This window comes from Etheostoma spectabile, unplaced genomic scaffold (assembly GCF_008692095.1).
Source record: "Etheostoma spectabile isolate EspeVRDwgs_2016 unplaced genomic scaffold, UIUC_Espe_1.0 scaffold00006502, whole genome shotgun sequence".
Taxonomy (NCBI): domain Eukaryota; kingdom Metazoa; phylum Chordata; class Actinopteri; order Perciformes; family Percidae; genus Etheostoma; species Etheostoma spectabile.
Window position 1 is genome coordinate 63,545 of NW_022603390.1, and position 13,704 is coordinate 77,248.

At 37.7% G+C, this 13,704-nt stretch overlaps 1 protein-coding gene across 1 annotated transcript; it reads right to left on the bottom strand.

Moving 5' to 3' along the window:
• Positions 1 to 2,952: 2,952 nt before the first annotated feature.
• LOC116678141 (up-regulator of cell proliferation-like) lies at positions 2,953 to 13,410 on the bottom strand. Its single transcript, XM_032508195.1, is given in 5 exon segments — positions 2,953 to 4,150; positions 4,152 to 8,076; positions 9,841 to 9,918; positions 12,999 to 13,070; positions 13,327 to 13,410. Coding segments are annotated over 3 exon segments (4,728 nt in total). The 5' UTR covers positions 9,881 to 9,918; positions 12,999 to 13,070; positions 13,327 to 13,410; the 3' UTR covers positions 2,953 to 3,387.
• Between the last annotated feature and the right edge of the window lie 294 nt (positions 13,411 to 13,704).

The following is a 13,704-nucleotide window of genomic DNA, read 5'->3' on the forward strand; positions in this document are numbered from 1 at the left end:
TATCAGCGCTTTTCTTACATTCACTATTTGCTCTTCAAAGACTTGTGTGGATTGTCCATAGTAACTGGGGACATTGTTTCTGGGACAACATGAGACAGACTGTTTTTTAATATAATATAATATATTTTCAAAGATGTGAGCACCACAAATTCAATTCCATTCCCCTCCATTGTATTTTAGAGAGAGGCAGTATAACTGCATATAAAAATACTTTCTTACAATCATATTTATAACATTATGTCCTGATTGGAAACAATGTAAATCTAACTGTGTTTTGAGACGTGATGACATGTAGTGTCATGATTAACTTGTGTTTATAGACACTGTTATCCCAGAATGAAATGCACAATGGAAGAAATGGATCTACTGACAGCTGGAAAGAGGGATTGTTGGTTATAGCTTGAAAAACTAATCATTAAAGCTATAGTGCGTAGTTTGTCTCCCCCATGAGGAATCGTGAGTCGTTATCTTCACTCGAATTTCTGCTCTGGAAAGTTGCCGGACGCCACGATCTTCTGAACATTGTCATACTGAGAAATACAGAGAGAGTCTTAATGTGGAGCTTGTAGTCTTAATGTGGAGCTTCGAGTCTTAATGTGGAGCTTGTAGTCTTAATGTGGAGCTTCGAGTCTTAATGTGGAGCTTTGAGTCTTAATGTGGAGCTGAGAGTCTTAATGTGGAGCTTTGAGTCTTAATGTGGAGCTTTGAGTCTTAATGTGGAGCTGGTAGTCTTAATGTGGAGCTTTGAGTCTTAATGTGGAGCTTTGAGTCTTAATGTGGAGCTGGTAGTCTTAATGTGGAGCTTTGAGTCTTAATGTGGAGCTGAGAGTCTTAATGTGGAGCTGAGAGTCTTAATGTGGAGCTGGTAGTCTTAATGTGGAGCTTTGAGTCTTAATGTGGAGCTGAGAGTCTTAATGTGGAGCTGGTAGTCTTAATTAGCTTTGTAGCAACTTGTTTGGCAACGGCTTGTAACGGGCGTTTAATATCAAAACATTATGCACCAAAACTTTAAAACAAAATAATTTGTAGAAAACCCGCATTGCTTATTTGTAAACTTATTTACAAATTTAAATTTGACAAAAGTGACTTCAAGTATTTTGTCTTTTATATTTATTTCAAAGAAAAATACTCACATGATCATTTTACATGGATCATCATCATCATCATTACTTTACTCTATATAAACAAAGTCAACAAATCTTGAACTAAAACATTAAATAAGTCTTTGACATATATGACATTCCAGCTGTTATACTTTGTTGTAGGTCGAATAACTCATCATATAATATAATAATAGCATTAATCATTGGCAACAACATCTAAACTAATGCAGATTTCTGTACTCTCCAGGAACTAGAAAGACTTTTGAGTTATAAAATATTGGAAATAGTGGCGTAATAAGTAGTAATACTAATAATAGTAAGTTAAAAAGAATGTCATCACATGCTATTCGTACAAAATAGGCTTATAATATATTTTCATACACACAAGTCACTGCATTAGTTTATGAAACATATTTTAAAGGAATAAAACAAGAACAAAATAAAGTAAAAACAAAGCAAGTCAGCATCAAAAGTCAAATGTGTCAATATTTCTTATTCACTGATTCCACTTTTATCAAATACACATCAAAATATAAAAATGGTTATATGGGCATATACCTATAACTAGAAGCAAAGAAATAAGAAATATTAAAGCATAGTGATGACATTTTAGAAAACCTTTGTTACTGTGCATGGCCTTTGTAGTTTAACATCATCATCAACAACATCAACATCTTTAGCATTTAATCAACAACAAATGTTTTAAAACAAAGTAAAAATGAATAATAAACTATTTTCAGCATTTTCTTTGTTAAATATTATTGTTTGGGCATTTTTAGGCCTTTTATTGACAGGACAGCTGAAGACAGAAAGTGGAGAGAGGGGGGGGGGTGACATGCAGCAAAGGGCCGCAGGTCGGAGTTGAACCCCGGTTCCGCCGCAATGAGGAGTAAACCTCTATATACGGGCACCCGCTCTACCAACTGAGCTAACTGGGCACCCAGAGTTACTCATTTAACACATCGTCATCATCATCATCATCATCTGGCATCAACATATATTGCAATTAATGTTGATTTTTGTTACCTCCAACATATATCTTTTAAGATTAAATTAAGCAATAATGAGGAAAAATAAAACTATACAAATGTAAAAAGTGGAGTAAATAATAATAGGTCGTACTAATAAAAGTAAGTCAACTCAAAGCAACAATGAATGAACCATGCTGACATATTTATAACAAAACTTCTAAATCCTCATTATCACAACGTCATCCTTATTGTGCAACCAGTTATATTGTACATTTACAAATATGAAGAAAAAGATAAAAAAAAGAGTATAAAATCAAAAAGCATTGACATGATGTTGTTCTCCAGGTGATCTCTGAACATCTTCAGCATCATAATTGTGAACACCAGTCGTTATGAACATAGGAAACCAGCATCTTGGAAATAGGTTAAAAAACATTTCTAATAATCACAACCCCAAAAAAATGATAAAAAAACATTATCTCATTATCTCTTTTTTAACCCTTGTGTTGTCTTCCAGTCAAATTAAAAAAAAATATATAAAATGTCAATGTTTAAGTTGTCTCTTTCGACACCTTTATCTAACATTTTTGTCACTTTTTCCAATTTTTTTGTCAATTTCTTTTCACGTTTTTTAAGATTTTTTTCAACATTCTATTAGCTTTTATTTCAAATGCTATTAAATTTAATAAAACACAAATTCAATGAAAGTATTGAACCAATTATTTATTGTAGGTCAGCCTACTTGTGAAGGGAAATGGTTGTAGGGAACAATGCAATATATTTATATGTATATTTTTTTTTAATTGGTCAAATTTGACCCGAGGACAACGGGAGGGTTTAAATGATTTTAACATTAATATTGTGCACACCATATTTTGTGCTCGAAGACCTGCAGAAGATTGATTTAAAAAAAACATTTGTAATCTTGAAAAATATAAAAAATTAAGTATTAAATATAAAGTATAGAATATATTTAAAAGTCTAACATACCTATTTACAGTATTTAATTTTCTGCAACGTATTTATATCATCTTTTGCACTTCTAAACTAAAACATAAAACAAAATCTTATAGTCTGTCACAGTTAAATTATTTCCTGCACAGCTTTTAAATATTTGAGATGTTTTCATTACACTATATTAGGCTGATTACGTCCACTTCTACATAGATTGTTTTTTGCAGGCACGTTGATCATTTTCAAACAGTATTAATCTGTCTTGACTGATTGTTCTTCTAAACGCCTTCAGTTCCTGTTTCCTTTTGGTCTTGCATGTTTCAATGTTTTGTTTTATGATATTCAGGATTTTACATTGTTCACTTTATATTGAAAGCGTCTTTTAATCCCTTCAGCGCTTGTTCCTTTGTGATGCTCCTCCAGGCCTTTGGAACATCAGCCGGTTTGGCTTCGTATTTTTCAGCAAATCTTTCATTGTATTGAACCAGGACGTACTTCCAGTAGTCCGATGCCTCGGTGGTGGTATCAGGAGGAATGAGCCAGTCTGGATAGTATTTGGTGTACTTCTTACAAGGATGGTACTTCGATTTAGTGTCTGTGTTTTTGAATTTAAATTGACTGTGCACAATTGTTGTACAGAGTGTTTCAACCAGCTTCTCAGTGTCCTCAACCCTGTATCCATATAGACCCTGTGGCCGATGAACAGTTGCATGATGTTTCTTGTGGTCTTTGCCTTCAGCCTCACACGGAACTTTACAAAATGGACATTGTTGTCCACAGCCAAACACCCCCTTGAAAAGCTCATCTTGTGGTTTGATTGGAAGTTTGTTCAGAGTCTCAGTGATGTCTTCAGAGTTTGAGAATTCCTCCTGCATCTGTTCCTTCAAGTCACCCAATGCTTTAATGAGGCTCTTTGTAAATGGACGACATGTGCTTTGGATTTGAAACAAGGTGGTTTTTTCAGCCTCTTCTGACATTGAGATGTCTTTGATCAGATATTTGCGCATGTTGTTGATGAGCTTTGCGATGCTTTCCTGGTTGTCTGGCAGCAAAACACCATCCTCTCCTTTTGAGGCTTGTTCTGTTGCTTCTGTTATTTTGTTAACTATGACCTCCAAATTCTATCTTCAGTTTGCACAAAGTTTTGTCTTCTGACATGTTTTGCAGAATGTGCTGAAATATCCAATCTTTAACATAAATCTCATATGTACAAATGTACTTGAGAAAACTCTCAAACTCTCCTTTTTGCAGCAGCTCTTTCTGAATGTTGTACTGGAAAAAGGAGCGTGAACTGTACTCAGCTGAATGACTTGTCAAAATATGATCTACAATTTCTATTCCCAGAGATCTACTAATGTACTCTTCAACAGCAGGTTTGACACAAAGTCTGACAAAATCATTTGCTTTTCGTTGGCAATCATCTCTCTGTTTGTATAGATCAAGAAAATCTGACAAGTACTGAGGCTTGTACTTCTCCAGCTGACGTTTTGGATCTCTATCTGACAAGAATGTTCTGTGCATGTGAAGGAACTCTCTTGAGGCAATGCCACACATGTAAAGTTTCAGGTCAAACCCAAACTGGGGCTTGCAATGCTTGCTCCATTGTGTTAGAGATTCATCCACCTTTTCCAGAAGCTCTCTTGTAAAAGAATCATTGTAGTCTCTTTCTGTTTTTGCAATATCATGGACAAACCGTGTGCAAGACTCAATAACACAGTCTGCAAAGCTCTGCAACTGTCTTTTTGTGTCTTTACTTATCATCGTGGTCAGGTTTGGTTTCAAGTGTTTCTTTTTTGCCTTAAATGGATCCTTCACAATGTCTTTTAGGTCTCCAATGTTCTGTAATTCCTCATTGACATTTTGATTTTGGAATTGTTTTCTCAACTGTTTTAAGATGCTTGCTTCTATGTTTTGTTCTTTCAGACCAGACACATTTACTGTGGCTTCAGCCCACATCTTGTCAAACTCATCTGTCAATTCTTTGTCAGTGAGTGTTTGGTGTTTGCAGTCACTCAAGAGTTTCATAACTTGTTCTTCAATCATTCCTCTTTGTTTTCTTTGAATGTCCTGAGCCTCTTTTAAACTTTTTCTTAGCTCAAGTGCACAATCCAATTTATTTTCTACTGATCGTTGGATTTCATTTGCAAGACCACTAATACTGCTGACAAGTTCAGTTTTGTGTTTCTCTATCAGATTCACATGTCTGTCTTTCCTTTTGTAGTATTCCCGCAGTTTCTGCTTCATTACTTTGTCTTGGACTGCTATTTTGTTTTCCACTTGGAATTTTTTTGATTGGACTAATTCATTCAAATGACTGAGATCAGATTTGTCATAATTTAAAATTTCCAACTCTGCTTCTGTCTGCCAGGAGAAAATCTCTTTTCTAAACTCCCATTCCCATTTTTTGAACTCTATGCAGACATTGTCGTATGCTTGAGCCTCAAGAGTGTTTCTGAAACTGAAGATGAAGTTCTCATATTTCACTGCTTTCCAGAGATTTCTCATCCATTCTAGAAACTCTGGGATTTGTGACACTTCGTAGTGTTTGTCTCCTTTCCATGTCTCCAAAAGATTTTTCTTTAAATCTGCTACAGCTTCACTGTAACCTGTGTTTACTGGTGCCATCGGTGGGGTCCCATGCCAGAGTCCCGGGATGTTCCAGTTGTTTTTTTCTATGTCATAGTCCAGCACATCTGTGAAAGCTTTTATAGCGGGCTGCTTTTCCATTTCGGCTGCAATTTGAGTCATTTCATCGAGCTGGTCCAATAAATGTTTTCTATCTGCCTTGGTCTTTGCATGAGCTGAGACTCCACCAACATTCTGGTGCACAAAATGACAAACTGGCTTTTTACCAATTTCCTTCATTCTCAAGAAAGCATGAGTTGCAATTTGCAGAACATCTTTCATTTCTGTTGAGTTCTCCATTGCAATGTTGATAATGGTGACATCACTTAAGCCAATGACAAAGGTTGCCAGCTGGTTGTCATGCTCATAACTATCCTCTAGTTGTGACAAATGAGGAGACTGAAGACCTTCTGTGTCAATGAGAAGTATAAAGTTAAAGTTCAAGTCCTTTTGTATATCCTCACTTACTCTGAGGAAGAGCATATAAGCTCCTCTTGTGCATCTGCCACTGCTGACAGGAAACTGCACACCAAACATGGTGTTGAGGAGTGTTGACTTCCCACTACTTTGAACACCCAACACCGTCAGTACCAACAGTCTGCTCTTCTCTCCGACCTTCTTGTGAAGCTCCATTAGCACATCTGTCACCCATCTCTCTGGGATGTTAGACGCATCTCCGTCTAAGAGCTCTAAAGGATATCCATCCAACAGCATTTCAGCTGCCAAACCAGGGAGACAAGATGTTTCATCAGCAGTGTTTGGTGATTGCAAGGAAAACTCATAGATCAGCCCCATCTCTCTCATGTAATGCTCTATTCCTAAAGAGCTATCCAGCAAAGCCTGATCCAACCCTGCAATGAGTTTTGCATCTTTCTTCGTGCATTGCTCTTTAAATTTGTTACGCAGATCAGTCAGTTTGTCCTGATAATGTGAATTCAACTCCAACTTCATCCACTTAAGGAAATAATCTCTTTTTTCTTTGTCACTTGTGGATACGATTTTAATAAAACTCTTAATTCCTTTTGACAATGTTTGTTTGCTTTGTCCCTCTCTGATTTTTAGTTTTTCTGCCTGTAGCTGAGATTTAAACTCTTCGAGGCCTGAGTCACCGGTGTCTTTCATCCTACATTCCTCCTTCTCTAACTTTGATAACATTTTCCAGTTATCTCCTTGCAAAGGGAGTTGTTGTTTCTTGTAGTCTGGTATTGGTTGCTCTCCGATTCCTTTCGCAATGTCCTCAGCTGCCTTCCTTTGGTCGTCACTTGTGCGTTCATCCACAGACAGACCAAGTTCAACAGCTTTGTCAAGCATATTTGCAATGCTTCGTGGGTTTTTTACATCTTTGATGGATGTCTTGATGGCTGCACAAAGTTTATTTGAAAATTCGGCTAGATTTATCCTTGGACTTTTGAATTTCACACTGGTCTTTGGTAGGTCTAATTCTTTCAGTGTTTTCTTGACAGACATATCTTCTGTACTATTCCCGTCCTTGCGGTTAACAACGAAGAACAGTTTGGATTTCACATCTTGAAGAGAAGTCAGAATCTTGTGCTCCTCTTCTTCAACTTTGTCCAGGAACACAAAGACAGCAGTGGACACATGACAAAGAAAACTGAACTGTGCAATTGACTCACAAACGTCTCCTCGCAAATTAGCGATTGCAACTGGCTCCGGAAATATGTCAAGATTTTCAGTACCACTGGGAAGGTACCAGCAAACCTCTACTAAACCATTGGCAATGTTTCTTTTAACTGCTCCTCCTTTTATATCTCTGTGTATGAACGTATTGTTATTGGACTGACCAAAGCTGAGAACATGATTCAAACATTGGGACTTGGATAAACTGCAGTTTTTCAGCCTCACAAATGAGTAGAATGGAATATCTGCTTGGATAATGTTGTCTTCAACAAACCCTTTTGATTCAGACAAATTATGAGGACGCCACTCTTTGACGATGTCTCTCAGAGCCCAAAGCATCAGGGTACTCTGACTGGTATTGGCATGGGGCAACAGCAGTGGGACAGAAAACTGGCACATGGACATCTTGAGGGCCAGTTCCTGTTGCAAGAAGCTGTCAGCACAAAGGAAGAGAGCTACTATGAGGTCGTGAGGGTTGACCTTATTATCCTCTGCAGGGTCTTTTGCAGTATAAATATCATCGTCATCATCATCATCATCATCATCATCATCATCATCATCATCATCATCATCATCATTATTATCATTGTCTGATAAGTGTGTACAGCTCCTGCATTCAGAATTGAGTTTAAATAGTTTCCTGAGAAAACCCCTTGGTATGTCCTCCACAGATGAGACAGCTTCTTCATTTATGCTGTTTTTGTTGATCTCCAAGAGAGACCGAAGAGTGAGTTTGTTAGGATAAAATTTCTCCAGTCCAACTTTGGAGAGAAAGTTGAGTAGGACTGTCAAAGAGAAAGAGAAGTTCACTTTGAGATTAAGTACAACAGACAGCCCCTTTTAGTGTGTGTGTGCATCACCAACTGTGGATAAGTGGAATAGTGTTACATATGTTTGAAGTCTGAATCGTGACACATCTCACCATTCACAGTACAAAACAACACATGACATTTTTTTCTCTACAGCGCTAAAAGTGGCAAAATACAACAACACAGTGCACCTTTAATGGGTAATTACCGTTTTGTCAACCTGGGCCCTATTTCACTATGTTTTTGTGTCAAAAGCCACTTTCCGACCAGAGGGAGTTTTGCAGTTTCTAGAACATAATGTTCCTAGAACTCTTTTTATCTCGTGTTCCGACTGGATCAATTTGGGGATTATTAGGTTCCTCTGGCCACAGTTCCTGTAACTCTTTCAGCTCCTACTTCAGGGCAGAGTTTTTTCGCTGTTCCCTTTTCCGCATAGGAACCTTGGTCAACGAGAGTCGGGTTTACGGTACAGACAGACCCACAACGGGACAATTTTAACAATTTCTGTCACCTCATTCAACACTAAATTCACTTGTGAAAATGTTCTAGGCGAGAAATTAACTGTTTAGATTTTGAATATAAGCATTATTGCGAGAATCGTTGCCGAACTGACAATTTGCTTCAAAGTTTTTGGAGTTGAGAAGCTCCATAAACTGATGCGACACCTGGGCCACTAGCTTGTATCTCAGCCAGTCATGTTAGTAGACCCTGCTGTAAGCTGAAGGTCTCTCAGACCTCTTGTAAACAAGAGGCTTTTATTTTGCCGTTGACGGATCGTTTGGTTAAATATGACAACACATGTCCATCGTGAGATCAACGGGATCCTGTGGTTAATCTGTGTTTTTTTCAGAGTTAAACTCCACATGCCGGCCAACACACACACACACACACACACACACACACACACACACACCACACACACACACACACACACACACACACAACACACACACACACACACACACACCACACACAACACACAGAGCAGGTAGAGGCGTAGAGAGAGAGATACCCGTTCTTTTTGGGAGACTGTTTAAATTATGACAGGCTATAATACACATTAGATTTAGTAGGCTATTTAGTTCATGCATTTTTTGGGTATTTTATTTCTGATTTTAATGCTAACCAGACTTCATTTAAAAAAGCAATACTTTTAGCGTGTATAGGCCAAAATATTTTCATATGTAAAACGTAAACTGTGTTTATTTCAACCAAAACCAGAGTGTAGTTTTCAATGCTACAATTACTGTTTATTGATGTGAAGTGTGGTGGTGTTTTTATGCTCGCGTTTACTTTTTAACAGAAAGGTCGACATCCTAAGAAATCCTTTCCATAATATTGTCAGGCACCTAGAATATTAATCTGAGCCTGTCAACATCAAAAAAGCCCTTCTGTGAAGGTAAATACAAGCTGGACAATAGCCCTATTCACTTGCATTGTAGCTCGTTTCGCCGCTGCTGACTGCAGCGATCTCTCTTAACACTGGACCAATGACAAAGATTGTTGTTCCCATCAATCACTTAGACACAAAAATATGGGAAAATAGGTTGAGACAGGTTGAAAAAATGCCAATTACCCTTTAATGCTGTGCCCTAGTTTTTTCTTTTACTTTATTCTATTGTTTTAAACTTAACAAAAAAACTAAATTATGGCTTCAAAAAGTGCTTTTGTCTGTACACATACAAAGAAAGATCAAATTAATAAATTATATATATAATATATACATAAGTGGGACTGTACCTGCTGGTTCTTGTCCTTCAGCATACTTCATGGTAGACATGTTTCAACTTTTCCTTCAACTTTCTTGTGCTTTGAAGCCTAGAGGCAAAAATAAATATCTTTTTAATTTACAGAACCATTATATTTTAACAGAATATCCTTTGTAGTCATTGATTAGATACAGTTACATGCATTTTCAGGGTAAAGCACTCGACCAACTCTAGGTAGGTGACTGCAGAATATTTGAATCAAATTCAGGAGAATAAATAGTTCCAGCATTCAAAATTGATATTTTTTACATATTTCCTTGTAAAAATGTTGCTCTTCAAGTATAATTTTGAGAAATTCATGTAGGGCTGCACAATTGATCGAATTTTAATCGCAATCACAATTTTGACTTCCCACGATCAAATTTGCGCGATCAAGCGATTTCTTTTTTTAAAAGCGTCATTTCATAGAACGCTCCAGGGTTTTTGCGAAGCCCATCTACCGCTACTACCGTCTGATCATGAGCCAATCAGAGTAGTCCCTGCACCGTGCAGCTTAGTTTCTAGATGTAGACAGTCACAGAGGACAGAGTAACGGGAGAAAAACTCAACAGATAGCAGTCGGTTATACGTCGGTCTCAATGTTTACCAGTTACCAGTAAACGCAACATTTGTCCCGTCTGTTGTTTTTCAGACAACAGCAGTGAGCAGTGCTAGTCGGTGCTAGTTAGCGTCTGTTAGCTGTTAGCTGTTAGCTCTTCTAGGACGCAACAGTGCTAATGTCCTCGCATCCGCTGCAATGTTGTTTATATGGAAATGGTTTAATTTTGGGTTACATGTCCCATTTCGTCTGTAAAGCCGTGTCTGTGTAGGATCTCTCCTCAGCTTTCTCTCGTCTTACTCTCCGCGCCTGGCCACTTAGCGCCGGTCCACACTTCTGACATTTGTCTACAGTATTAGTTGTTATTAAAGCTGCAGTAGGGAGTTCTGAGAAAACGTGGACTTAGCCAAAAAATTTGAACAAGCACACCTTACAGGTCCCTCCGCCTTGCTCTCCGCTGCGCTACAGCCCTCCACAGCTCCTCCCCCACAGCGGGGCCTGCCGTGAACGCGCAGGCTAGTAAGCAGGGCCCCCGATGCTTTCCACATCCTTATGGACAATACAGGGGATTTATTCTGAGGAGGGTATAGCTTATATAAAAAAATTGCTTATTTAAAATATTTCTATTAAAATTGTTGTACATTTTTTCAATAAAAAGGGTTTAAAATTATTTTTTATGTAATCGCTCATTTGTGTGAACAAAAGTAGCACGTTACACAATACATTACTGAATTACCTTTTGGATCAATTTAAAACAGTAAACTTTCAGTAGGAATGATGAATCAGTGAGGAAGCTCAATAAGCCAAGGAATAACAACATCTTAGAAATATGTCTTAGGTTTTATTTTGCATATGGGTAAAATAAATCAGCTTTTTTTGCAAAGTACTCCTGCACAAGGAAATACTGAACATTTTGATTTGGACTGAAGACTATTCCTTCACGTGCCTCTGTGTCTGGGCCATGTCTGACCTGTTGAAGGAGCATAAAGAATTTGTGTCAGACATTTGATTTACGAATTACATCCTGAGGGGGAAGAAAACGCGTATGTTAAAAAATAATCAAAAGTAGAATTCTGCCTTGCCAAACGTTGACAGGGACAGCGCACAAGAAAAGTAGTTTAACCATAGCTACAGTTATTGTGATCGACAAAAACACCTTTTGGCTTACTAAATGTAGGCATCGAAACAATATTACTTGTACTGAGGGTGAAGGAGTTAGCAAGTAAAGTTAATCTTCACCTACTACAACATTCCTGCTGTGCTACAAGCTAACTGTAAGATTTAGCAACAAGCTACAGAGTTAAATGAGATTTGCGCTATCACCAGTGATACTGTAACCATCGATATCTTAGTTGTGTACGCTTGTTCTTTAAAAATTAAACAAACCCAGCAGGGATACTTACATGTCGAGCAGAAATGTGGCTAACGCTAGCTCAGAATCCGTGTTGAATCCTTCCAGTAGGCGTAGCTCCCTCCACCTCTGGAAAAACCGCTCCGATGTTGACCCTCGTTTTATTTCGGGCTCGGTTTAATTCTTTCTTTTTAGCTTGCTTTTCATCATCGGTCTTCTTCTGTTTGCCCGTCTTTGTTTTCTGAGCAGGTGTCACTCGAGAAATTGGCAGTTTTCCTGAAAAGTTGTTTCTCCGCGATTAGCACAGCTGCAGTGCACTAGCAAACTTGAGCTGTCACGCGCTGTGCGGGGGAGGGGTACGAGCAGCGCGTACACGAGAGTGATTGACACTGCTAAGACAGTCCTCCTCGCTCTGATTAGCTGTTTCTGACCGGGAGCGGTGTGTTTCTGCAAGTGGCAGTAGGAGCACAGGGAGGAGACACAGGAGCTTGATTTTTTCACAGATTATCTGTCTCTTATTCTACTGTCAGGACATAGTGACAGTTTTAACAAATATGTAAAAAATACATTTTTACAAAAGTTACCTACTGAAGCTTTAACACAGCTGGATATTGTTGAGTATGAGGGGCTCCCTCACACTCCCTCTCGCAGTTATTAATAGCCTATGTGACGATAAAACTTCTTTTGGTTCTTTTGTTCTCTTTTTCCATGCCCCACCCTCCCCCTCTCTTCTCTGGGTACTGTTAAGCGCACTGTAAGTGTTGAGTGTATTATTTACATTGCAATATAAGTGAAAACATAAGGGATATTTCCTGGCGATGGCACAATCAGGGAACATGCCTGCCACACTTGCAGTGTAGGCATCACAAAACACAGATTTAGATTAAAATAGATGTTAGATTATTTTTTAATTAGGTTATTAATGCATGTTTGACATCTTACAGGAGACTGTATAGACTGCAAAAATAATAACACAATCAGTGTACTTTAGTATACTTATATCGGATGTTCTCATCATTTTACCTGCAGCTATTTCTAGATAACTAAGTCTGGTTTGAGGTATGTGAGGTGACAAATTTTCAATGCACATATACCAGTTTATGTTTTGGAAAGCATCCCACATAACAAAGCTCATTAGATTTTGAGGCCTAGATCATTTTTTATGTCCTCTTTTTTAAATTAAAAAAAACATCCATTTAAAGAATTGTATTATTTGTATGTATTTTAAGTAGGAATGTACCTGCAATATCTTGTCCTGTGGTCATTGTAGACGTGGCTCGACCTTTTCTTTGTCTGCCCTGCGCTTTCAAACCTAGAGGGAAAAAAGAAAAATTTCTTTACTTTAAAGAACCAAATATTGTATTTTTGATGATTACAGATAAGTTGCAAATCAGATCAATGAAAACATCACATGAAGTAATTTTATTCTGTCATTGATTGGATACAGTAACATGCAATTTCAATATCGAACACATTATCAAGTTATTGCAATATACTAAATTTGAAAATGCAGACCAAATACAAAACAGTAACAAGTTTCCAGGTTATAAAGTCTCACTGAAACGTACCTGACATCAGACAGCAGGAGACTCTGGGGCTTTCTGGATCAGCTGTGGCTTTTATATAATACTGCACATATAGAAACCGAAAGCATTCAATACACCAGAATAACAGTTTTCTGTACTCTATCTTACTCAGAATCAGTCTGGCTGGGTACCAAACCAAAACAATTCCTCCAGCTTTTCCAACCGTACAGTTTTGATTAGAACTGATTACACAAACGATTGCAGTCTTTTCTACGAATAATGACACATTACTCACATGACTTTATTTGCTTCAATAAAATAGGATAGGATATGATTTAAACCCCTATTGCCTTGTAACTGTACACCGCTCAAATATTTGTTTCACTTGAAAATATATTACCGTACAAAAGCTAAAAACTA